The sequence below is a fragment of the Strix uralensis genome, chromosome 3 (genome assembly GCF_047716275.1).
Source record: "Strix uralensis isolate ZFMK-TIS-50842 chromosome 3, bStrUra1, whole genome shotgun sequence".
Taxonomy (NCBI): domain Eukaryota; kingdom Metazoa; phylum Chordata; class Aves; order Strigiformes; family Strigidae; genus Strix; species Strix uralensis.
Window position 1 is genome coordinate 62,547,778 of NC_133974.1, and position 27,864 is coordinate 62,575,641.

General features: G+C 36.9%; 1 protein-coding gene across 17 annotated transcripts in view; it reads right to left on the reverse strand.

Annotated features, from left to right (window-relative positions):
- Positions 1–27,864, reverse strand: part of EPB41L2 (erythrocyte membrane protein band 4.1 like 2) — a 131,119-nt gene that overhangs the window by 2,091 nt on the left and 101,164 nt on the right. The window contains exons 12-24 of one of the 17 annotated variants that reach the window (XM_074862508.1): positions 27,608–27,780; positions 24,666–24,847; positions 22,482–22,547; positions 20,495–20,527; positions 17,237–17,383; positions 15,761–15,865; positions 12,775–12,924; positions 11,621–11,674; positions 10,854–11,411; positions 8,859–8,981; positions 8,260–8,358; positions 6,062–6,142; positions 3,186–3,324 (exon numbers count right to left, since the gene is read on the reverse strand). In XM_074862508.1, the coding sequence (XP_074718609.1) occupies positions 3,217–3,324; positions 6,062–6,142; positions 8,260–8,358; positions 8,859–8,981; positions 10,854–11,411; positions 11,621–11,674; positions 12,775–12,924; positions 15,761–15,865; positions 17,237–17,383; positions 20,495–20,527; positions 22,482–22,547; positions 24,666–24,847; positions 27,608–27,780 (1,879 nt within the window). In that variant the 3' untranslated portion in view covers positions 3,186–3,216. Of the gene's footprint in view, positions 1–3,185; positions 3,325–6,061; positions 6,143–8,259; positions 8,359–8,858; positions 8,982–10,853; positions 11,412–11,620; positions 11,675–12,774; positions 12,925–13,872; positions 13,912–15,760; positions 15,926–17,236; positions 17,384–20,196; positions 20,260–20,494; positions 20,528–22,481; positions 22,548–24,665; positions 24,848–27,607; positions 27,781–27,864 lie in introns of those variants that run through there. The other 16 variants (XM_074862491.1, XM_074862492.1, XM_074862493.1 and 13 more) reach the window with 16 other exon arrangements.

The following is a 27,864-nucleotide window of genomic DNA, read 5'->3' on the forward strand; positions in this document are numbered from 1 at the left end:
AATGCTTTTTCCAAATAAAATTTTTACAAAGTAGTTAAATATTTGATGAAGGAGCAGAATCAACTTTGCAGTTGGGCACTAATGTAGAAATGTGGTGCAAACCTGCCAAGATTGCTTCTTCCTCCCATGACACAGTCCCTTCAAGAAAGATGCTGTAATTACTTACATGGGATAGATTATGTTGAACACTTATTTGAAATATACTTCTCTGGATTAAGATAGCATGAAGAAACTGGCACATTCTGCACAAATATAACAGAAGAGGCAAAGCCTGCTCCCAAGACCTTTAAATTCACACTGATTAATAAAAAATGAAAAATGTGATGGTAGCACATATTATAATAGCAAATCCTTGCAGAACAAAAATATTTGTTCTGCTGTCTCAGTGTACCTTTCCACCTTAGATCCTCCTTTGTAAATGCTGAAAATACGAGGATGGTTTAAGCATGCATGTTTAATGCTGCTGTGTACCAAGGCACCAGTGAAATTACCTAAACCACAGGCACTCTCCTTGCTACAAAATAATAGCACTCTCAAAAGTGCTGTGGATTTTTCCAAGCCCTTCTGGAGCATTTATGTGATGTGAGGACTCATCCACACACCCCTGCCTCACAGTTCAGTACAGTTCCACGTCCTCTCCTGTGCTTTCAACACAAAGCTGGAGCATACATGCTATACCCATTTTCAGTGTCACTAAGCAACAAAGCTACAAAACAAATCCAACTGAACACTGAAATAAAGGTACAATGAAAACACATACAGAGATTTGTGCAGAGTTCCTAATTTTTGGTGACTTTTCCCCAATCCTCCCTCACAAGCAACCCCCGCTTTGTTATTTCCACAGTTTATAACATTATGTAATGTTATAATAATTAAAAAAGTATAATGTTATAACATTAATAGCCAGGTTAGTGTTGACTTAGCACTTCCAAACTTGATTCATGTTGACTTCCTGGTTTGTACAGTTATGAGCAAAAATTATTCATTCCTTTTTCAAACACACAATAATCTGACCAAAACTGAAGACATGTTCAGGAGGCAGCTCAAACTTAGCTCCACTGTGATGGAAAATCGCCAGCTTCTCAGCAAGCTCAGAGGAAAACTGGCCAAAAGGCAGTTTATAAACTCTCATAATCAAAAACAATATTGTAGTTCTAGCACAATCTGTATGAGGCCAGGAAAGGCAACTGGAACCACTCTGATGGAGAAGGTGGATAAACTTTCCGTCTGCAGGCAGAGGGCAGGCATCCTACTCTTACCCTCGTGGTCTTCTCCATGGTATTCAACACCCTTGCTCCATGCAGTGCTGCAGGTAGCAGGCGTTCAGAATAAACTCCCAGAAGAGCTGATTTATGCAGTGATGGGAACCAACAATTCTGCCAACAAGTGAGAAAAACTCCCCAATAGCTCACAACATGCAGCCTCTAACTGATCATATACATGTCAACAGTTGGCCACGTATATTAGCTCTCCCTCTCCTCAGCCACATAGGCTCTTCCACTCCTATCCAGATGGTAAAGAAAAGCAAGACACTCGCGGGTAGATGAAATAAATTAAGGATTCAGCCTATGTCTTTCAGCTGAAAATACACATCTGTGATCAGTGACTAGTTCAGGAAGACTCAGATTCCTTGATAATGGTCATCTTTCATACAGTAGCATTCAGTAGGTGTACTTCAGATCCTCTCCAACATCTTTTCTCCTCTGGATCACTGAAGTGATACCCAACAGTGAAATCTTCAGCTCTTAGAAAACTCAGGCACAGGAATAAAACTGATCTTCTCAATGTGAGAAATTAACAGGATTATGTGAAATACATCCTCCTCTCTTTATAGTAGCTTATATCAAATTTGGAATCAAGTCAGTGTCACATTTTTCATATATTCTTGGCACTTCATGAATAGTGCTCATGATATCTAGAAGTCTCCTGAAGCTGCAGGATGAAGTTTATGACAGATAGTTTCCTTCGGTAAAAACTTCATTCGATACCAAGGGAATGCATGCCTGTACAGGACCTAGAACTCTCTTTTCCATGGGCCACAACCACCATTGTATAGATTACTGAACTGAGGAAATAAGAATCACAACAACTCTCATTTATTTAAAAAATACAAAACGTATTTCTTTTACCTTGTCTCCCCCTACCTTAATATTGATCAAAACACATATTAAAAGCTTAAAATTGTACTAAACAAGTTTTCTCTCTTAAAATGTGCTAATAACACCTTTGCTCTTCTAGCTAAATACGGACTCATCATTAGAAATCAAGATGTCTCCCAACAAAGGCTTAAAACATTACTTTTAAAACTTTATTTATTTTAAAATCTCTCCCATTATTTAACCATTCCAAATGAAACCTTTTCCTTGAATCTGAATCTACAATTAACAAAACCATCAAGCCAGAACAATCTGAAGCTTCAGTTTCATGACATCAACCAGTGTGACAAAGGAAATATGAAGCTTTATACACCCAAATGGTTACTGAGCTTTAAGACATTAGCCTATAACCAGTGCAACAGCAGATTTATTCATTCTTCATTCATTCTCATCTTTCTATTGAATACATCAAGTGGAGCAGGTGGATTTTTTTTCTTTTTTTTAATTCCTTGAAATGAGGGCCTAATAAACTGACATTACTTCAAATATGTCTTCCAACTGGTAAGAGACTTTAAAATTTGAGTTTGCAATGCATTTACCTCCTTGCCTGGGAAAATGATAAAAGGTTAAATATTTCAGTGTGCTTAGGATTAAGAGTTAGCTCACTAAATTAAAATGTCCAAGTGTGCCTTTTCACTGGGAACTGCACATAGTCTTCCCACTAAACAAGCAAGATGTAAGGCAAGGACTGTAATTGTACAGGTAAACAGAAAAATGTGACACGTCCTTCATGTTTTGCAGAAATAGCCCAAACTCACTTCAATATAAACTACCAGAACTTGACCAAACATTGTAGGAAATGCCATGAGTGTACTATGACAAAACTGGGAAACAGGAAAATACGTAATTAAAGTTAATAATGTCAGACTGGAGTTAAGAAAAAAAATTCTTACACTACTGCCAGTTTCAACTCACCATTTTGTGAGAGCATATATCAAAGATGCCCCATATTTTTCAGGCCTTTTATTACAGAGTGCAACAGAAAACTGATGCTACATTTTTCTATGTTAATTATATATATAAGCTTACCTGAAGTATTTGCTTCAGGGCATTTTTGATTTTACTCTTCATCTTCCTCAGCAAGTTCAGTTTCTTTGTGCACCACTACTCTTGTGACAGACATATCAGGGTGCTGTTCTTTGGCTTCTTTGATTGCCTGTGCCAGGGCCTGCAAATGTATTCAAAATATGTACCTCAACAACAGCAAAAGAATATTCATGTGGGGCCTGAGAATGAGAGAGTAGCACCGGAAAATTTGGTTATAATTGCTCAGACTTCTAAATTCCTGAACTTGAGAGGGCTTGGGGTAAAAAACCCCCCAAAAACCTAATACCAAAACACAAAACCATCCAACCCCTGAAACACAAAACCCAATCAAAAAAGCCCCGCCACTATGTTAAAAATTTACCAAAATTTCCAGGAAGTAACAAATAACCATAAAGTTACCCTGTAGCTTTTCTAGCTTGTTCCAGGAGACAAAAAGTATTCTTATACCCCAGAAGTTTTTGAACTTCTGCAACAGATCGAGCAAATAAAGACTTAAAAGAATGTACACAGTACAGAAAAATAAGAATTGCCTTCGGTTTCCTGAACAAAATGGCAAGATACTTTGATATGTGTCCTAAGTATGGTACTGAAACGCTGAAAGACGATCATAACAGAAATTTCTTTCTCAGCTCAAGAATTACTTTTTTCTCCTTGTACTAGTTTAAAAGAACTTTCTCTAGCTTAACTCAGGGAAGTGTAAATGTAAGTATTACTCAGTTTCTTATAATCCCTTCTCCACATTTTAAGAAATTTTATCTTCTTAAGAGATGTACCAATATACACAGCTGGTACTTGGACTAGATGATTGTTGCAGGTCCATTCCAACTGAAATATTCTATTCTATTCTATACCAGGCTTTACAGTCAACCACATAAGAGCACCCTCTGAGGCAGAACAGGTGAAAGGAGCACCTGGGACCTTCTATTCCTTCCACTGATCTAAATTTTATTTCAGCCAGCCGGATTACTGTTGGAATCCAACACAAGAAAGAAAAGAAGAAACTGGAAGGCATTCTGAGGCAACAGTAAGCTCACGGTTCACCTTAGTATCAACCACAACTAAAAAAACCTGAAATATACTAGAAGGAACAAGAAAAATATAATGCAACAAAAAGGTTTATCTTATTTTAGAAAAGTGACAATTTCCTGAACCATAGGTGGTAAGTGGGAGAAGAAATAACTAACTCGGAAGAGAGATTGGAAACACCATCATTAGCCACCTTAACTATTATATAATAATGAATTTGAAGTCCTATTAAGGAAATATGTACAGAAGAACACAAAGTGTGCACTGGTACAGTACTGATGTTTGCTGATGTATTAATCCTAACAATTTTTTATTAGTTCATGATTTACAATATGCCAAGTGTAATCTCTGTAATACAAATAAGGATTTGAAAGTGGCTGTTGAGATTTAAGAATCAGTGTTTACACCAAAACCAATAAAAAACCCTTGTCTCTAATTGTTGACTTACAAGTAATACAAGCATTTGTATCCTGAAACTCCAAATTAAGTATTATTTTCCTAAAAAAACTGTTTTAGTGATGTAGGGAGCTAAAACACAAAAGAATAAACATCCAGTAGTTTGTGCATTTAAAGAGCTCCATATCCACTGAAGAAAACGTGGTAGAGATTTCTTAAATCTCTGAAAAGCTGCTCACTGCTGCTTTAAACTTAAGTGATTAAAATCATATTTTGTACTTCCTTTTTTATAATTTCATTTTTTACTTCATTACGCACTTATCTCAAAACAAAGAAGGGCTTAGAGAATTGTCTCGTATACTAAAGGTATTGTGTGATCTTTCCAGACATCCAAAGCGCACTGAACATGTGTCAAGGTAAACAAGAGCCTTGTCTGATGCTGAACAGCCCTGTCATTTCATTACAAGTTTCAAGAAGAGATTCAACTTGTCAAGAGCCACTTTCTGGAGGCAAATCAAAATGTGAAATTAAATTCCCCAAGTGCTCTCAGTATATTACAATTAAGAAGTTAAATTAAATCCTGTTATGTTGATTTGTGTAGCTTTCATAAAGTCAGAATTGGATTCAGTGCAACTTTATGCTTTATGTAGAAGGTAGGCTTTTCCATTTGTATTATCCAGTGACTGTTGATTGACCTTGTTACTATAGTTTCTTAGCTGAAAAACAATAAAAATTGCGTAATCATCACTACAAAGAATAGATAATTGCACTTTCTCAATTATTTTCCTGTGTAAATTCAGCCTTCTTAATTGGGCAGGTAGAAGTGATTTTTAACCTTAATTTCTAAGACATTGTAAAATAATACTTTGGTGCTGATTGAGATGAAAGGTACTTACGTAAGATTCCAACAGATCAACAATTACTTTTGTTATACAGAATTCTATAAATACAAGCCAAAACCTATTTTTAAAATTCAAGCAGTTTATGCTTTAATGTATTTCAAAGCTTTCAGTCAAAATGAGTGCTGCATTCAGATGTTGTTGACACAACGCAGTAGACGCTCCCATCTCTCCAGATTAATATATCAAAATAAGATTATTTTAGTAATGTTTTTCCTCCCAAATGGCAAAAGCTGCACTAAACAAATCTGAGTCTCTTCCAAAAAAGCAATCCCTTTAAAAATAGTAAGAAATCTATTCACATGGTCTATAATGCAAAGTTACAAATGCTGTTTTTCTTTCAGTTATATTCTAAAGGCTACTTATTCACAAAACATGATTGCTTAACAACTTTGCCACAATTAACAGTCTCAGGGTCTTCTATGTCCTCTTATTCAACTCCTCTACCTTTCTCTTTTTTCAGGTTTCTGAAATATCATCTAGATCTCACAAGACTACAAAAAGCACATTGTAAGTGTTAACAGCTTATATACTCACCTCATCATGGTCAATATCTGCATCTCCAGTAATGACAATGCGCTTCTCAATTCTTGTTTCTGATACCCCACCTTTTACCATCTATAGATGGCACAGAAAAAGAAGAAAATATCCTTGTAATCATTCCATATTGCCACAAAGCACTCCTTTACGTTGTACCAAACAAATACATTTCTGTGACTGAGTTGCAATTAGTAGTAAATATTCTCAGTGTTAAATCATCCTTTTCTTTTTCAGTTACACAGTCACATTTTAGTAATTGCTAAACTTGATAAAAACCAAGAAATAGAGAATTCCTTCTGTTACTGGAGCCCAAGTTTGAACAGATCTAGATATGCATACAATCTGGAATTCCAGCTTCTTCCACCATATAAATCTGTCAACAAGTAAATTCCAGGAGTCTTTTCTTTGATTTCAACCCATCTATCATGGGCCTCTTCTCAGTCTCTGAAGAATCTTATGCCATTAAATACAAAGATGACCTGGTTTTCAGTGCTGCCATTCATGGACCTTAGTGAGATATTTTCAGCATATTTCACACTGCTGATGAAAATAATTTTGTGCTTTGTTTCTTCATTTCTTACTTTAAAACATTTTAGTTTATAGACAAAATCTCACAGAAATAACATTATATGATTTTTTTTTTAAATCAGCCTGTATAAGAGAAAAGAATAAACTACTACTTAAGATACACTGACAATATTAGAAAAGATCCAAGATGATTCTGTTGAGAACACCATCAGAATATTAAAACTATTTTGACAGATCCCTTTATCAATAATGAACAGTTTGGGATGTAAAACAGAAAGTTAGTTTAGAAAATTCAACAGTCTTTTGAATCGATGATAAGCATTTGGTAAGAACAGATAAGGATCTGCTGCACTACGGTAATCCCAGTCATTTTTTAGTAGAAGACAATACTGAAACCATTTTCTTTAATGGTTCCTTTCAAAAAGCATCATCACCTGACATCTGAATTTGACAAGTAAGTGTACACCTTTTTTCTCCCCCCTCTAGCTGTGGTAGCACAATTTATTGAATAAAGACTTTTGCCTACAATGGTGGTGGCTTAATGATTCCACAAGGGAGCACGAAACTGAAAATGACCCATTGACTAGTCTGTATAACAAAACATACACACTTTAAATTCTAAGCTTTATTTCATGTGACTTTTATCTGACAACTTTCCAACATCATCCTTCCCACTGTCATTCTGTGAATACAACTTTCAATCTTAAGAATATTTCAATCTTTAGAATATATATCCAGTGAGCAGTGAATTACTGTTCCATTCTGCAATGATGTGAAACTTCTTGTCTTGGGGGGAAAAATCCCAAACTCACACCTTATGTTTCCCTCTTCCCTTTTGCTTTACCCTAAAGATAGTTTTCCAGGAAAATTACAGAAAGCAATGTTAAGCATTCAAAAACAAAACTGCAAAACTGTGTTGTTGGGACCAGCCTAAAATTTTACAAATATTTACAGAAATTAATAATAACAATAATAATCACCATCATCGCACTTTGGTAGTTCTAACATACTCTGGCATGAAATATTAGATGAGACTGAAACAGATGTGATGTCCTGTTAACACTGAGTTTTCCTTTCCTTTACAAGCATGGAATGCAGAGCATATAATTCAGCACCAAAATATGCTTGCAAAGTAATCTAGTGGTATGATCTGTTTTTAAATACGCTCTAAACCTAGAAGCACATGGATCATCAACACAAAGGCTGAGAAAACCTCAGTTTTTTCAGTTTATCCTTGTACCTGACGCTATTAACAGGGTTCCTGTGGACCTCAGATGAATCAGTTACATTAACAAAGGTTCTGCAAGATATCAGTAAGGACCAAAACTGTAAAAATTTAGGTACATACTCATTTGTCAAACATAGAAATAAGACCTATATGAAGTATGAAAAAAACTAATCATATTTCTCCCTCTCCCTGCCCTGTTCCCAGATATTTCTGCTTATTCATTAGGGCTTCTCTATTCAAAATCTGTGTGCAGAAAGATTAAGTCTCACACATGTCTGGAATGAATCCAATTCATTTCAAGTCAGTTTTCTTCAATAAATGAGCAGATAAATGAGAAATTTCATGTAAGACTTTATTTTGAGGGCTTGTTGGTTTTGGCTTTTGTTTTTTTGGTTTTTTGGTTTTTTTTTTAGTTCAGAGAGACATTATTATATTCTACCTTTGTGATGTGTGTAGTTGTAGTCGTGGAAATTGACTCTGATGTAATTGTTTGTGCACTCAGCAGCACACCAGCATTACCACCAGCACTGCCATCAAACTGTAAGGAAAAAAAAAACACAACCCAGAAGGTATTTTTGTATTTCGGCATTTAAAAGCTTTGTTTTCACAGGAGAAAAGGCTGGTTTTCTCACTAAACATATTCTTTAGTTTAGTTAGAACAGAAATCTAAATAGAAGCCATCCAAGTTTACTGAGTCATGTAAGACTGCTGTTACGGTTCATTCTTGTGAAAAATTTATGATCAACGTTTCATGTTCCTTTCAGGAGCAATGAGATATTTTGATCAAGTTTCCATAACTAAGAATGAGTTATACATTTGCAAATAGCAACTAAGTCCTTACACAAAAAACTTCAGAAGTAATACTGTTTTGTCTACAAACATTTCACTTAACCAATTCATAGCTAAAGTATAATCTTAGCTGCTAGAAAAAAGTATAGGTTTTTGAAAAGCATTTTTTTTTTTACATTATCTGTTTTGATCTACAAGTAACTGGAATAAAACCAGCTTGCAAACAGTATAATAACCCAGCTACCATACCTGTGGAGATTCATATGTGATAGTTTTAGTTTCTGTTTGAACAATTGGAACTTCTTTAGTGGAGATCTCAGTTCTCTGTGTGGCATCTGAAATGGTTACCATCTCTGTTTTCACTACTGGAGGCTGTGGTGCAAGAAATAAACAATCAATTCAAAAGACAGAAGAAAGTTTGTAAAGTGGACCAAGAAAGCACAACCAAAAACTCAAGAATATTATTACAGTAAGGCATTTGACTGTCTTCCCAATAAAAAGCATGCAATAAATAAGAAAAGTGAAATGAAGACTAATACAACAGCCCTCTAGTATCTACATAACATGGTACGAAAATTTAATCTTCTAATAACCTTGCCAAAGTTCTGTGTTTCAGTCAACAGTACATATCACAGAAGGCAACTGCTAAAACCAAGCTGCAACACAGGTATTGAAAATATGTAAATGAGCACCACTAGGAAAAACAAAATCTTAGTTTGCATAAAGAAGCTGATAGCTAGCTCAGACAGATAAGCTTCATATTAGACTTAGTCTGGGAAAATACTATCATTGCTCAGTCAAACTGCAAATATGGACTAGAAATTCCAAGAAAATTACATAAAAGTTTAACTTTTTAATATTTACTACTTCTGGAACAGAAAATCAACTTTGACAATTGGATTTTAAGGAGTCAGTGTAAAAATTCTGGAAATCAATGTCTTCTTTTGACAACAATCCTAAAGCCATTTTAACTGTTTAGACTTAAATGTGTTCTCGCGGTGTTCTCTGCAATATCAGAAAGAAAGCAATTAACCAGGAGTCTGTAAGCCAGTGAACTTGTGACTTATCTTATTGAAGCAGATTTTCAATGCATTTAAGAACTTAAAAAAAAAATCTGGTAAAGCCTTTTGATATTTTTCTGGATGCATCAGTGACTATCTCCCACTGATCTGGGATGCACGTCGGGGGAAATCCCGGGGGGGGGGGGGAAATATTTCCCTCACACACACTTGCACACAGAGAAGCCCTTCTCCCCTTCCTCCAAACTAGCTATATTTTTAAGTGTGGGTGCCTGCAACTTCTAAAGATCTTATAAACCAATTATTTCACACCATTAATCAGAACACCTGTGTATGCAAAAGACAACAAAAGAAAGAAGGTAGGTTGTTTGGATATAAGTGCAAAGAAAAAAAAAATTGCCACCATTACAAGGACAAGCAGATAGGTAACTAGGAAAAAACCCACCCAATTGTTGAAAAACTCAGCAGAAGATCATGCCAACTTTACAAAGAGATACATCCCTGTGCTTTTTTTCCCCATCGTGCTTTATAAAGTTTGCCCAGTAATGAACCTTTCAACCTGGTTTAGCTTAAGACAACTGATTGTGACTGGAACCCATACGTGCTTCCCTAAATATCTACTGCAACTACAAGACTTCATAGTAAGATTGCGATATATGCCTCATCCCTTCACAATGCAGGGCTCTCACCTATGCAATTTCTAGCCATACTTACTCTAGTCTATAAATCCGTAACGTTTTTAAAAAGGAAAAAAAAAAAGGCAAGAAAAGCAGTGAGTAATAGGGGGAAAAAAATAGAACAAAAATTTGTGATGGGTGTTTTCTAATTTCAATTGCTAATAGCTTTCCAATCACAATTACATGTCATGGACGTGTCAAAAACAATTGACAAATAGACGAGACGAGACTTAAAACATTGGAAACATGTAAATAATAAATATACATTATGTATGTGCATATAAAGTAAGGGGGAGATAAAAAGGAGATGTCAGTCTTCGGAAGGTTTGCCTTACTGGTGATTCTCACTCAGTTCTAGCAAAAAATCAGAAACCATAACTGAAGGAGACAGAATTTCACTGCTCATCAATGGTTTCCCCTTCCAAATGATCTGAGTCTTGCTGGATGCCTGAAGAGCTGGAGGAATAGGAGAAGAAGAAAGGCAGGTATATTTTCACCCCAAGAAATACCTCCGCTTAATCTAGTTGTCAAACTGTTCTACCATTTACCTCAGAACAACAAATTATTTGTGGTGCAACATCAATGTCAACATGAGACACATCTCCATTGAGTTTGAGCTGTTCTTCCTCTTCTTCACCTAAATCTTGCTTAATTTCCTCTGACAAATTCTTCTTTTCTGTAGCTATGGTAACTGCATTTTCCTGGACCAAATCTTCAGCTGTAACTTGTGTGTGCTCAACTGGTACATTTACTTTACTGCATTCTGGTGTGGCTTCCACATGCTGTATTTTTTCTTCATGTTCTTTCCTTTTCACGTCTTCCTCCTCTTCCTGTTCTTCCCTGATGACTTCCTCAATTGCCCTATGATGGGGCTGGTACTCTCCCACCTCTTCATCCTCACTCTCACTACTACTGCTGCTGCTGCTACTATCTGATGGCAATGATGAAGAGTCCTTTTTTGACAGATGCTCCACCTTACATGTTTCCCCAGCATCAGTGGCAACTTGCATTTTCCCTTTGTTGGTTTCGTCTACGACTAGTGTTTCTTCTATCCCAACCTCTGCCTGATTCTTCTCCTCCACTATGTCCAGAGTCTCATGTGAACTCTGCACAAAAAACATGCATGAGGAAAAACAAAAGTAGAGTATATGAATAAATTAAAATGATGGAAACAAGATTAGCTGATGTCTGGTTCATGTCATGTAGAAAACAAAAGATGGTTGTGATGGTTAACTGAAAAAGGAAGGAAAGAAAGAATGAGGATGAATTGGAAGAGTTAGAGCCAAATTTAACTATGGAAAAAAATCAGTAGAACCTTATCAGCACCGCTGACTCCAGTACAAGGCCCTTCTGCTCTGGAAGCATGTCTCTGTGAAACAAAAAGCAATCAGAGGACAAAAATCAATGCATAACCCTTTTCAACAGTGCAACATCCTCCAAGCAAGTTTTTAATGCATGATACTAGACAGATACTGTGTATTCACTGCAAGATTCACATAGAACTATGCTCATTTCCTTCCACTTCGTTGAAATATTCCATTCAAGACTAGGCAAGAATTATGGACATTATTAACTGGGATAAGAATTTAATTATGAAAGACTGAAAATACAAGCATGAATATACTGGCCAGTGATGCTACTGAGGCAGTTATTTCTCTCATTTAAATCTGGAATTAAGAATAAATAATATTAAGGGAAAGTTAAAAAAAACCCTATTTAGCATTCTACTATCAGTTTAGCATCATACAAAATAAAAAAAAAAAAAAGACTTTATTGTAAGATTTTATTAGTTGTTCATCTTTGAATCTGTTACTTTATGAAACTTAACAGATAACAAAAGACAGACTGTTTAGGGTGGTATGTTGCCAGAATAGCAATACATGGTTACTGGCATGATCCTGTTAGGATTCAGTTAGGAGTCAAAATGATGAGATTAAGCAGATATATTAGTGTTTGTTCCGCAACAAAATGATCTGTGATGGATATCCCAGAAAGCCCACCATAAACTATGTATTAGGTAGTTTTTTTGATCTAATGTATTTTAAGTGAACAGTTTGTAGCAAAATTTGAGTTCAAACGATAAGAATACAAAAATCAACACATCATCTGTGACTTAATCCTAGGTTTTATTGCTGTTTACCAAGCAAAGCACTTACAGAGCGTAAGCCAGCATTCCTGGTGAAGCTTAAACAAGCACCAGTTAATATTTCTTGAGTGTTGCAAACAGAGCTAAGCTCTCTAGCTGGATGTCTCTCCCTCTCATACAAGCAACCCGCTTACCGGCTCTGATACATGAGAAGTAAGATGCAGGTCACCTTTCTGGCATTTTTAAGGCTTTGGGGGTCGGTGACGAATCTTAAGCCGGGGGGCGTGCTGGCTCCCACAACCAGGCGACCTGCTGAGCCCACGGGCGGGCGCGGGGGTTTTGGGGGACCGGGGGGAACCGAGGGGGGGGGGTCGGGGAAGCACCTGGGGCGGCGGCGCGGCCGAGGCGGCGGCGGTCTCTTCCCCCGCAGCGCCCTCTGCTGGCCCCAGGCTGGCGGCGGCGAAGGGCCCTCGCGTGCCCGCGCCAAAGCCCTCCTTACTAAATAAAATGGACGTTATCTCCTCTTCTAGGCTCTAGACGAGTTAGAAAAGGGAAAGGAAAGAATTAAACAGTGACGGATGAAGCGGCAGCGACCTACAAAGGAAAGGTTTGGCAAGAGAGAAACGTGACACAGAGGAGGACGTGGCTGGGAGAGGGCTGTAGGAGCACGGGCCCCCGAGACCTGAGGTGACACAAGAAGAGACAGGACAAAAAACTACTGTCACCACAACACGCAGTCGTACTTTAGTACTGCATCTCTCCACCATGCACAGCACACTACAAAAATTATAAAACATTAACATTTCCATGGATTTTCCAAACAGAACAGTTTACTTGGCATTATTTCCATATTTACTACTGGGATTTTTCCCGTTTAAAAATCCATTTTTAACGCTTAACTGGCTCAGACCTTCAGGGCAGTCAGATACATTCGCTTTGAACAATACACACCCACAACGCTGAAACAAGGTTTTCTTTGTATGTTATATATATGTTTTTCAAATGCTTAAATAACATAAGCAAATTAATTTCTATTAATCTGTTTTTAAAAAGCCTTCCCATTCTACTGGGAAAACTTGTTTTATTCAAACATACATAAAAGGGTACATTGCTTTAAAGCATGAATTATATTCATAGTCAGGTCTGTTTTCTGTAATACTGTAATTCTGTATGGAAAAGCAAACTTAAAATTCATGTGGGTACAAGCCTCCAAAAACGCTAAAATTTTTTATTCTAGTTTTCCTTCCATGAGTGCTTGTATTAAGTTAGACATAAAAACAATTAAAATAAAAAGCTAATAACAAATACCTAACATGACATAACACATTTTGACAACATTCAATAAGATAGCCTTAGACAGACTGTCTTAGAAAACGATACTACAGAGAATCTCAGTAGAAGCACATGCCAGAGGAAAGCCAAGGTGCCATGCAGACAACTGCAGTCCGTGGGGACTCACCGTGTGAGTAGCAATGTAGAATCTGAACTGACGTAAGTCACACCATGCTACTATGCATATACTACAACACATATGGCATGCAGAAGAACAGAGAAAGAAAGGAAAAAGAACGCCTGTATTTTTTTCCCTACAATAAAATGTAAAGTATATTTCAAAGGTGGCTAAGAAAATTTAATGTGAATACAAGTTATTAAAGCTGCCCTCATGCAACATTCAGTATCCATCAGAGCAATGTGCTTGCCCCTCACCCCTACTTTTTTTCCCTCGTTTACTGCACCCAGTGGATGTTCATCTATTAATAGATTGCATCAAAAGGCAAAAATGTTCATGATACTCCTTCTGCTATACTCTGGTACCGCATGTTTTCTAACCACTCAAAGCCGTAAAAAAAAGGCAGGAAAAGAAAACCTTTATGCAGTATGTGGTCAGACTGTGTGCATCTCTCTCTCCCCACACATGTGTATAATTAAAGACAGGCACATACCACCCATCTTTTTGCATTTAACCACCTTCAAATTTCTAGGTCTTCTAATCTTTTAAAAGGAAACCCCCAATCACACAATTTGATGGATAATGTAACCCGTGTTCCCTGTGGAGGCGTTTAGTACAAATAATTAAATGTATAGATAAAATTGGCACTTTTCATCAACTTACTGTTGTTACAATAATGTATCAGACTGTGAAGATGTTTAAATTCCTGGCAAATTCCTTCTGGTACATAGTCATATACACTAACATGAAATACTCTTTACAAGCAGCAGGGCCGGATTTAAAAAAAATACATTTCACATATTTATTTGTGACATGCATATCAATGTGTCACAATTTCTATTATAATTAAGTCACAGATGCTGTGCATTTGTGGGAGGATGGTGATACAGAAGTATAGTGGCACAAACGAGATGTTCCTAAAATAACATTTCTCATACACAGAAAATTACTTATTTGCAAGTATTTTCACTGGAGCAAAAGAAGGAAGAAGAGAAAGAATATTAGCAGTGGTATCCCTGCTTTATTCTCATCTATTGTCCAACTATCCTAAAAGGCAAGGAAACATACAGTCCAGGAATAGGACTGAGGAACGTATTACTCTACTAATAGCAAGTTTATAAATTGTGGGTAACAAAACACTTGAACACAAACATCCATCAACAAATAATTCAGGATGGAAATACACTGCTTCCCAAATCTCATATTTATATATGTTACTGAAATAGGACTGACAGCTTTACGTTAACCTACTTTTGTCCCAGTTCCTAGGTGGTGGGAAATAGTCCAAAAGTGATGTAAAAAAGCAACATCACAATTGCTACCCATCATCACTGTGACACTGCTAGTAGTCCCTGGTTATGTGGTGTTTTTCACTGCATAGATGTTAAACCAGCTATGGGGGAGAAAGCCTCTCTCTTTTCCTGGATGAAAAGAGAAGCATGGAAGCGTGGAGGTACTCAGAACCAGGCTGCCTTTGAGATGAAGCTGCTTCTACAGCATTATTACCTGAATAATGATTACATAGTGAACATGTAAAGCAAAAGTTCTTGTGTGAAGATTCAAATAACTGCAGACAATTATTTCCATATAGAATGGAAATACATGTTTTGCTGTCATCCTAGACACATAAAATACAGTAATTTTCTGGTGAAAAATTTGTTTTCTTTTCAAACAGAACTTCAGAACATTCAGAACTTCACAGCTGGTTTGGTGTTTAAGCAGAAAGTTGCTGGCATTCAAGTATCTATCTATATACATACATACATACATGCACACAGATCCTGGTTTACCACTCAACCTTCTCTCAGTACTGGCTTAAAAAAGTTAACTCCATCAGGAAAAAAAAAGAAAAAGAAAGAAGTGCCCAAGCTAGCCCACAGCAGATACAGCAAAAAGGCAGTAGGTTTCAGGGCAGCCACCTTATCGGTTTCCTCTGGTTTTGCTCCAGCAATCCATGGCATTGCAGTCCATTGCTTCTCCTTCCCAGGCAGCGTTTTCACTTGGAAAATGTGGTCTCCTTTTTTCTATTTGGTTTTCATTTTATAAAACCAGTGTAAATCAACAAATAATGAGACAGACACACACTTTTACATAAACATAAACCAAACCACCTGAAAGTGACAGAACATACTAGATGAGAAAAAGAAAAATACAGAGATAAAGAACTTGGAGGGGCCTCAACCTCAATACAAAGAAATCAACACAGAAAATACACACAACCACATAACAAAAAAAAGTTACACTTTTAAAAAAAAAGTCTGTTTTAACCAAAAATATATTTATAGCTATTAACCAATGTGTCATGGACATCTGAAAATTTGAGCAGCATTTGTACCTATGCATATACCACTATGCATAGAAATATTCAGGTACTACTCAGAAATTTGATGAATAATTTCTTGGCATTACCCATAAATTAACAAAATAGTCATTAAAGAAGTGATCCATACAGTCAGTGACTGTATTGTTCGTATGCACATACAGTTCAGATAGCTTAAGTATCTTACTGAAATAATGTCTTATTAACAAAAATCATTTGGTAGAATCAAGCAAGCTTACTTGAAAGTTCACTTGAAAGTGGGGACTGAAGAGAATACTTAAGAATTTAATGGGGTAGAACAACAATACATTTAGGAGGGAAGGGTAGGAACAATGGTGAAAGAAAAGGATAACAACAGAAGATAAACTGATTGCTTTCGAAGACTGATTTGCTCCTCTACTCTGTGAAAGAAGAAGCAAATCAATCTCCATAAAACTAAAAGTTTCACAACAGCAAAAGAAATTTATTTGGGTAGTTTTCTTGCCACAAGCATTCACGATGATATTTCTAGAAAATCATTTTCCAAACTGCTGGTTTAAGGTTCAGTCGGGAAGGAGGTATAGAGAAAAAGTAGATAAATTAATTTTGGAGATTAAGGTGAGTAAATTTTAACTACATTAAACATGTCCTGAAGAAGTCAACACTGTAAATTAACTGATTATATAAGGTCCTTCTGAAACAACACGCAGGCTGTGTGTGTGTTTATGCACAAGATGTCTATGAAGAGTTAAAGAGAAAGAAAAGGAGGGAAAAGTTCTGCAGCAACTGTAAAGGCATCTCCATCAATCTGTGTAAATCAAAGTGAAATTTAAGCTGTCCTTAACAAACAGGAAAATACTGCCATCACCTCCATTTTTTTCTAGTGATTCTAATTCGGTTGCTCTTGTAGAAGAATTAAATTCCACACATTTAAAGTCAGGTCCAATGGCAAGTGGTAAAAAGTTAATGTATACTTAGTATAAACAAATATTGCATTAGCCAAAGAAAGTGTTAATCTAAAGGACAAACTGCATTTACTGTATTATATTCAGGGCTGTATGGAAATGCATGCGGACAAGTGTCTGCCATGACATACCCCGTGTGTCTGTAGGGACAGAGGTGTGATACGCCGTTTTTCCCACTCATTTGGGCGTGGTTCAGGTGTGGATTCCATGAAATTGCGCTTGAGCTCACTAATGCTAGCCTGGTGTTTCAGTAAGTCGTCCTGGGTCTTATCCAGGTCCTAGCAACCCGCAACATAAAACAAAGTAGGACAAAACACGACAACAAAAGCAAACTTAACTGGAAAACAAAAAACAAAAAAAAAAAGAAAAAAAAAAGAAAAGAAACCAAGGAAAGTGCCTTGTGTCTGAAGGGCTATTCTTCTTTGGAATGTCTTAAAATAAGGGAACCAAGATTTTTTGGTATTGTTTTTGTAATGAAGGGCCACTCATACACTGTTTCCTTCATATTTTAAGGCAAAGGAAAAACAAAACTGTTCATGGTTATTTAACAAAAGGCTATTTTCATCCAAAACATGAAACCACTAGCCCTTTGAAACAATAATAATTTCCAGTAGCTGTTTGCTTTCATCTAAAATTTTGTAAGAACAGAAGCAAACATTTTGGGATATTGCACAATTAACATTACTGAAGGTAGCTGTAAGAGAGAATAGTCTAACCCAAGAAGCATTATAAAAATGCATCTTTCTTGATATTACAAGCTCCCTGAAAAATGTTTCTGTGAAGACAATACTACAGGGCCAAATATGCAAGCAACTAACACCTGCTTAACTTCAGAGGGACTACTCATTGTGGCTGTCATGTAGGCTTAAACTTGCTGGAAGAATCAAATTTAAAGACTTAAAGCCTGATATCTGCCAATTCTACATTTAAGAACCTGACAACAGACACAGCACTCAAGTAGTGCTACTACATACACAAATAGTTTTTGTGCATGCCAATCCCAAAGAGGTGTTCTTTCTAAATTGCACCTACACAGGCAAGTGCCAAAGGGGACACCACATCATGAATATCAAACTAGATTTTTTGATGACACACCGAGGCTAAACTGCAGCACCTTGGATCAAATAACTACAAGCTACAGATACAGGAACAGACGTAAGGATCAGGAGCTATGCAGAAACATAACTGTTCTGGTAAGTAGGCAAAAATCTATCTGCTTAGCTCTCTTGGAAATTCATTATCCTTTAAATACAATGCTGGGCTTTGGTGGGAAGAGCAGGTTTCATAATCTGTCCTCCTTCCAGCATGCCAGGTCTCGAGCAAAGCCTCTGTTGGTTATGCACGCTCTAACACAAGAATATTTTTTCAGTATTTTGGGGTGAAATTCAAGTTTAAGCCTCAGATCCATTTTTAGTACAGAATTAAAAGACTGAAGATTAAAATGGAATAATACCCATGTAGACATAATTATTACAGATGTTTTATCAAAAGAATGTAATCAGATACAATAATTTAGGTAAAGCATCTGGTTTTTGTACAAAGATTTTATAGACTCTGTTACAGAACATTTTGAAATTTTACTTTTAATATTTTGGTTAGGATTTTTATAGTCACAATGCAAAGACGCCTCATCTTAAATCATGAAAAATCCTAACCCAATACAAACTCATTAGTTTCTAATTTCTTTTCACTTGCATGTTCAGCCCCAGTAAGAGTTTGGTGTCGCACATCTATTTCCTAATTCTGCGAGTATTCACACATGCACTTTGAACACTAAGCCTCTCCCCTTCTGGCAACTCAGTAGGTTCATACTGTCACAGGAGCAGTGCTTCACTTTTAATCTAGGACTAACAAACAAGACATTAAATATGACCCCCTAAGTATGTATTTTCTGAATGAAGTAAAACCTTATGCCAAAGGCATTCTGTTACACAACTGAAGCTCGTAACAATTGTGTCATTATTTTAAAACCTGTCTTGGCTTGACACAAGGCACGTTTCTTGGACTTGATCAAAGCACAGTTATGCAATGCACGCTTTCAGTGCTTTAGTAAGTTATACACAAGCAAAGTTTCAATAATGATCAAAAGCTGCAAAAAGCCAAAAACGTATTAGTTGGGTTACTGCGATCCATGTATCTCCTTATTATTGAACAAAAGCAATGACTTTCAAAAAGACAGTTTTTATGACAAAGGGAATTATTTATAGCCCCATCTGGATGAATAAAATAAATTAAAGACAGCAGTAGGATTTTCTAAAATTTCTTCAGTTACTAGCTTGTTATTAACCACAAGCGAAATGATATGGATTGCAACTACGGGCAGTTTTTGCTAAAATAATCCAGATTAACAGACTATATGGAAATTCTTATAATAAAAATCTCTACTTCAGTGACAAAGCACTATGCATTAGCATACTGTTCAAAGCGCTTTGCTGTTGCTCATCTTCAGTGAAAAACAACCTTTAGGAAGCAAGAATTACTTCCCTTTGAAAAATTAAAAAAATAAAGATTTCAGAAACATATCTAAACATTCCATTTAAAAATCTGATCCGCACGTATGTTTCTCAGAGCTGCTAAAATCAATGAGCGTCAGAACCAGAATTAGATTTTCCATACTTCTACCACTGCTTGTGCCTTACTAATTTCATTTATTCAGGTACTGTATTTGATAAAGGTTGATTAAGCTGGCAAAAATTAGAAACCCTGATCAACACAAGATGCACACTTTGAAGAGCAATGTATAAAAATCCCATTTAGGATTATGAATTGGACCTATGGGTTTGCTTTATCTAAATAGGGCTATTATTCCCAGTTGCCACCTTGAAAACATCTAGCAAAAATAAACAAAATGTACAATCAATGTTCAAGCTGAGGGTTTTTTTGTTTGTTTGGATTTTTTTTTTGTTGGGTTTGGCTTTTTTTAAATTATATTTAAACTCAGAAACTAGAATGATAACATGCAACATTTCCAAACTCTTTTTCCCCCATGCACTTCATGCACTGTGTCCATAACAGCCTGCAGGTGACCTCCCATCCCATGCAGCCTGGCAGCCCGTGAGAAGGGAAAGTGTTTCTTATATTATATACAAACCTCCAACATTAAATTGCTATGTCTGACATAAATATTTTCCCCGTCTACTCTCAAGGAATTGCTCTGTGAAATTAAGCCACACACACACAAAAAAAAAAAAATTAAAAAAAAAATAAAAATGAATATAAGATGTACAAGCAAGTAAATAAAAAAAGATCCGTAGAATCAGACAGTTAAATAAAGGAAATAAAATGGTAAGGTAAAAAGGCACTATTCAGTCTAAATCCACAGAAAGTTTAGGGCGCTAACAAGGCAGGCAGCTACAGCCAGATTTAATTGTAAAAAAACAACCATGCACCTTCTGCTGTGCTTCCTCCTCTTCAGATTCCACCTATGTGAGCACGTGGCAAATTATCAAGAAAAGGAACTGTTAACATATGCTTACAGACTAACACAGAGGCTTCATCTCTTTGTAAATGCTGCAAAGCGTGCTATATTTACAGACCTTTACTGTTTCGGCCCCAGATGTTGAAATTACTAAGCGACTTTGGTCTTCTTTCACCTAGATTGTTGTAGAATGGCTGAAGTAATATTTGGCATAAGTGGCATGAAAAATGGAAGTTTCACACTGTATACCTTTCTTGCTGTACTTTTCAGTGTTTTCCCAGATGGAAATTTAAGAATGAGCAAAGAAAAAAAATGATATGCATAACTTCTATGGTAAGCACCTTAAACTCTGCCACAAGTTGATGGGAACATGGAATCTAATGCATGAGTTCTTTTGGTAAGAGAGTTTAGGATTCGAGTCAAACAGCTAAATACTGTATTTACAAACTGTGTTAATTATTTTAAGAATGTTGCTGTCTTGGGATGACTTATTTGCACCCCATCCCCCTTTTTTAGGTGAATATATTCTTCCTCAAACTGCAACGCACTCTCTTGGAAATGATAGCTACTCTTCGTATCTTACCTCCAAGTATTCTGAATGCCTTAAGGAACAGCGTTCTTTATAAAGCAAACCACCTCCCAGTCTTTCCACAGGTACAAATATGAACTGCTAATCTTAGGAAAAGATGCATTTAGAAGTCAACACTGTGCAAGTACATAAATTTGAAGAGGGGTTTACTTACTGCACATACCGTTGCATTTTGGATTGTGTGAATGCACACATAATGTGGTAAATAATGCATTTTTATTAATTTCTCACTTATCTGGGGTTCTATTTTCTGCAACTTTATATTACAAATGATGGATTGAATTAGGTTACAGAAAAACTGGGCAAGTTTTTAAAGTCATGTTTTTAATTTATTTTAGATTCGTGTTTTTAATAACATCATGTCATATTTAGCATGGTTTTAATGTGTATATTTGTATTGATTTAATCAGTTTAACAAACTTTGTTAAATGTAACATTGAACAGGCCCTCCTCCTTTTTGATTCTTTAATATTTGATTTCATATTTCCTTTGAAGATCAAAATAAAACACCTTTTTCTAGTGGTATTGCTGTAATAGTGCAGCAAACGTAAGGAAAGGAGGTGTTTTGTCAACCACTCCAGATGATCAGAGCAACATATTAGTGTGACTGAGGCTTCTGTACAGCAATTTTAACAGTGTATTTCAAAGAATGTTCAGACTCCAGTGATTAAAGTCTGACACAACCCACAATCCCAGCTAAATCAGCCTCCACCTTAACTGCTGCTAGAGATTAATCAAAGCACTTAAAAAAAAAAAAAAGTGCCTTGGACAGACTCAACTTTGCACACACCCTTGTAGAGCAGAAACATCTGAAATCTGGAATAACAAAAAAGCTGATTTTAAAGCATTCACAGTTTTCTGAATTCAACTTTTAGGAATTTCACTTTTCAGATCTAAAAAGAACTTTGGAGATGTGCATTCCAGTCAATGCACACAGGAGACATGCATTTTAACACAAACTGACAGTGCAAGTAGCACAACTTGAAAATAGTATCAAGTAATAATATATCTATTATTAGACAGCACTTTCAGTATTCAGATTTATGTGCTCGTAAACATTTTGAACTACAAAGCAACTCTACCTGCAGCTCAGTGTCTGTGGAATCTAATGAAATTATGCATGCTGTAGGAATTCAGGCAGAAAAACCACCAGCTATCTATTGACTAAAAATCCTGCAATGGCAATTTTTCACAAATGAGAAAAGTTGGAAAGATACAGATATCCATGTGTGTGTGTATTTATATATATACAGGCATGTACATGACATATCCCTATCCTAGGAAGTGTGCAAAAGTGAGCAGGCCTCTGGGAGAACAAGCATAAAAGCTATGTGCAAGTGTCAACATTTTAAGCAACAAAATTACACACCTCCTCTTCCTCTGCTTTGTCATTCAGGTCATTGTCATTAGCGGCACTAAAGGAAGTCACCTTAGGCTCCAGGTAGCAGAGGGACAGAGCGAGAGGAAGGGAAAATGTGAGTGAAAAAGGAACAGACTGGAAAGCAGACAGAAGCAGCACGAAGATAAGGAGAAAAGAGGGGATGAAGGAAGGAGAGGTAATAGGAATATAGTGCTGAAGGCCCGGTGGGAGGAAAGAGATGCAAACATCAGGAAGGCTAGGAAAAGTAATATAACCATCCTCATCAAGCAGCGAATGGAAACTAAAAGAAAAGCATCTGATAAAGCTGCATGAGACACAAAACTTAGTGCTTTTGTAGTCATTTGTGTGGATTTTTCCCTCCATGGCGGGGGAGCCTCGACTAGCTAGGGGTCTCATAGATTCCAAGATATTATTTGGTAAAGCTATTTCATTTTTATTATGATCTGGTGTTTCTTTCATGGAATTGCACTCTGAGATGTCTGGGATCGTAAGGAGGGGCTCCCCAAAAGGATCTTCCTCTGAAATATCTGAAAGCATGTCCATCTCAGGGACTGGTGACAGGTTTGTGAGATAGGATGACACAGAATGGATGGGTAGTGATGATGGGTGTACGTGAGTGAGCTGAAGAAAAAAATTCTGTGCACAGTGGAAAATGAAAGCACAACAAAATGCAAGTTTGAATGCACAAGAAAAGGGGAAAAAAAAGAAATTATTAGTGAAAATTTTTACTTAGAAGCAGGGATAAGTCTACTAATGCAATAGAAGTGACAACTAAAATAAAAATCCCTTTGTGTTTTACAAGGAGCCAACTTGTTTACTTCTGTGGATTATGAAAGCAACCCATTACAAATGTTTTGTTCTCAGGCTGTAAAGAACTGTGCACTTTTGAACTGTAGTAGTCACTTACAACAGATGTAAGCAGACAGACTTTCAGAGCTTTGGCAGAAAGGTCAGGGGACAGTGCAATACACGAAAGACAAGCTGGCACTTTGATTCTTAGGTTTATAACCATTTCCTCTAAGACTTAAAGAGAGCCAGAAAGGAAAAGAAGTATCTGTGCTAGGGGGGAAAGAAAGCTGGCCACAGAATTGGCATGTGTAACAAAACCTTAATGAACAGCTTCCTGGAACAACTTCTCAAAATACCGCTTTTTTTTCTTCTTTTGGTTAAAATATTGAAAGATACTGCCACTTTGAAAACAAGGGAGTATCACCATTTTATCAAGCCCAAAGTTGTAGTAATTTATTTTACCATTTTTCTCCCATAAACAAACTCTGTGTGTGCCTTTTTCCTAGGCTAGTTCAAAATTATTTCAACTTGCCAGTAAACAAAAAAAAAAAAAGCAACTGTGGGTATTTGCTCCCTTTCTACACTTGAATGCAGTGGGAACATATGAACCACACAGAGAAACTCAGCAGTCCCCCTAGGAATCAAATGGGTAGCTAACTTGCAAAATGTTTGAAAACAAAATTACTCTTTAATTATGAAAGAAAGTTCTGAATAACTGCCCCAAAAAGAAATGATCTCCAAGAGAGAAGAGAGCAGATTTTAGCTGACATTTTTTAAGGAAATTTTTACATCAAATCATGCAAGGTCTACATTTAATTTTTTGACCTATTCCCCCAGTAGCTCAAACAAACAAGTCAATGGTTGTTTGCAACAGGAACAGACCAATGTACTCGACTTTTCACAGAAATTTACACTGCAGTCAACATACAAGTTTCTAAAGGATGGAGTAATTCTGCAATGGCTACTAAAACGATACTGTTACCTATAGTAATCAAACACAGTCAATATACGCAACTTTGTAGAATGTACACAACTGTGGATATACTAATAATTTTTTTTTAAGTCTGAATAAACTAAGGAAATTAATAAAACATTATTTACCCTTTGAAACATTTTTCGAAGAACTCATGCAAGCTTATTGAGAATTCAAATTAAATTTATAGCAATAAAAGAAACCCTAGGTGAATGCTATTCAGAAGTCTGTGTTCTCTTTTGCTTACATACACTTACATTAAGTTAAACCTACAGAAACCACTTGACAGTTTTGACTTTAATATTTTAATATGGTGTTCTGTATGATGCTCAGAAGTGATAGGCACTATATTATCACACATGGACACACACCACATGAACAAGTAATTTTGTTGTGAAAGTCAGCCATACCTTTCCATCCTGAGTCAATTCTAATTGCGGAGTTTTGACTGGGCTTCCATCTTCTTCTCTGCCACCTTCTTTTAACTTGGCCTGACCAGCAGCTTCAATGTCAATGATTTTATCTCCAGCAGCCTGCCCTCCAGCAGCAGGGAAGTCTCTTAGCAGACTTTGGTCTGAGATACCCATGGGAGCTATTAGAGAACAAAATCATTTTGGTTAATTGGGGTAAGTTGGAACATTTTGTTTTTAAGACTTCTTAACAAAATGATGATGTCAGCAATGAGCAATACAAGCTAGTTAGAGAGTGATACAATATTTTTCAGTTTCTTGGTTTTGCAAAAAGTCTATGGTTCACATTGCACTGATATGAACAGTAATGTACCCTTCTCATATAATATGCATTTATTATGCAAGGGAAAAAAACTCACAGTATCAGGTGGGCATTTAATGATCAACTTTCTGATCAGTCTTGGAAGAGAAAATGAAGGTACTGTGGGATTTGGGATGTTAGGCTTTCAGGGCCTCTCTAAGTAGTAAGTTCTGCAACTTAAGCTTCTGATCAATCCTTGGGTGGCAAACAGAGTATTTCTTGGGCATATGTCCCTCAAATTCCACAAGTAACTTTTGACAAATCACAGAATAATTTAGGTTGGAAGGAACATCTGGAGGTCAGCTAGTCCAACCCCAGCTCAGAGAAGGTCCAATCAGACCAGGTTGCTCAGGGACTTGTCCAGTTGAGTTTTGAGCATATCCAAGGTCTTTTTAAACAAAACAAAAAAATTTTCTTATTTCTAACTGTGTTTCAACTTGCAGGCACACCCCATTGCCTCATCACTGGACATCTCTGAGAAAAGCGTGGCTTCGTCTTTTCTATACCTTTCCGGTAGGTAGCTGTGGACAGCAGTATTTCACTACAGCCTTCTCTTCTTAAAGCTGAAGGACCACAGTTCCCTCAGCCTCTCCTCATATAGGCCCGCAGTCCTCTGGCCAGCTTGGTTGCCCTTACTGGGCTCACTGCAATATGTCAATGCCCATCTAATACTGGGGAGCCCAAAGATGGACACAGTACTCCAGATATGGTCTTCACAAAGTACTGAGTAGAGAGGAATAATAATTTCTTCTAATGTGCTGTCTATGCTCTTGCTAGTACAGCCCAGGATACAGCTGTCCTTCTTTGCCATAGGGACACACTGTTGACTCATGTTCAACTTGTCCAGCAGGAGTCCCCAGATCCTTTTCTGCAAAGCTGCTTTCAGTGCAGCTGGTCCCCCAGCAGGTACTGGTGTATGGTGTTACTCCTCCTCGGATACAGGAATTTGCATTTATTTTTGTTGATTTTCATAAGGTTCCTTTCAGCCCATTCCTCCAGCATGTTGCAGTCTGTCTAGTGAGGGCAAGGTGGGAGTAGAGCAAGAGTAACCCTTACAAGGATGAGTATGCAACTCTGGGTATTTGGGAGGAACAACGGCACTGGACATGCTGCTCACAAAGGAGTGGCAGACTGCAAGCACACCCTCTGAAGAATTTCTCATTTCAGGTGTACACTCACGGTATGAACCTACATCTGGCCTACTGTCTGAAGAAAGAACAATATTTAAGGTTGACTTTGAATGAACGTAGTTTAAAACTATTACAGCCTGCAGATGGCAACACCAGCAAGATGCCTTAAATGCTGGCCAGGAATAGTTGGTTTCATTTGAGATGAAACCAAAAGATGATTAAGGGGAAAAAAAGGAAAACCAAGAGCAATGTTTTATCGTGCCCAAATCTTAACTGTGATTCTTCTCTAAGAGTGAAAGTTTGGGCCTGAACACACATGCATTAACCTCTGTATTCTGCACAGTGTGCACAAGGGATCCCAGAAAGCCTTGATGATACAATCTCCAAGAGTTGGGAAGAATTCTAATTGCTTCTAAAACAAAAGTACAAGAACTAAACCAGACTCAGACAGTAACACTGATGTGGTGATGAGTCTTTTGGTTGCCACAAGGACTCATCACATGCTACCAGTGCAAGCATTTTTGCCTCTTATTTTTGCTTTGGTTCTCAGAAGGTTTTCCAAGCAAGCATCACAGTTTGCTCATTTGTCCCCGTATAGAAGAATTAGTTTTTGCATAATTAAGTGTCTTCTAAGTAAAAGATTTTTGGAGAAAATAAGCTAAAGTTAACAGCTGAATTGTAGCTAAACTCACATCATTGTCACAGTTCACTTTTGTTCTAGTGAAGTTGTGTATGTCTGAATCTAAGTCAAGCTTCACATCATTTTTCTGAAGAATTGTTCTACTTTATATTATTTCAGAAGTGATTTTGAGTAAAACACGTGCTTCTACATCTCTCACATACTGCTGTTATACCTGCCTTTGGAAAGCATGCCTGTTTCCAATAAAGGAAACTAGAAGGTGTTTCTGCTCAAAGAGACCAAGCACCAGTAATGACAAAAAAATTTTAGCTATGCAAATAACCCCAACATAAAAATTGTTATCTAAACAGAGAAGTATTGAATAACAATATACTGAACAAAATGATACAAAACTAGAAGAAAAAACTTGTTCTGCCTTTCATGTTTGGTGAAGAGGCACGCAGGCCAATCCAGAGCCCAAAAGATGACACTGACCAAACAATTCCAATCAACAGCATATAGTGCATGCCTACCCCGTAAAACAGACATGAGTAGTGAACACAGATGGTACATGTCCAATATAGAATCCTCCATATATTCACAGCAGTGCCACACAATTTAGGCAGTGACTCAACTTACTGTTTAGGTCACCTAAAATTGAGAAGTAACCAAAGTGGCTATTCCTCACATCACCCACCAGAAACTGAAATGAATAAATCTGTCAGTTGACATTCTGGCCATCCAAAATGTCAACGTTTTTGAATGTTGGTCAGATCAGAGTGACAACACATAATGTAATCATTACACTGAAGAAATAAGTGAAATTCCATACCTCCGTCAAGGCTTCTAGAAACACGTTTGCTTGAAGTGCGTTCAAAGTGTGGAGCTGGTCTGTCTATGAGGTTGCTAGCCTGTCGTGTTTGTGCTTGCGTACGTCCACTGTAGCGGAACTTTGAACCCAAGGTTAGAAACTTTGCTTTTGGAGGCTGTTCTGGTGATACAAGTCTAAAAAGTAAATATGAGGAAAGTCAGTTAAAAAGGCTTTATTTTATGCATTTAATGAGGTACTTTAAAGCTACTTATTGTATT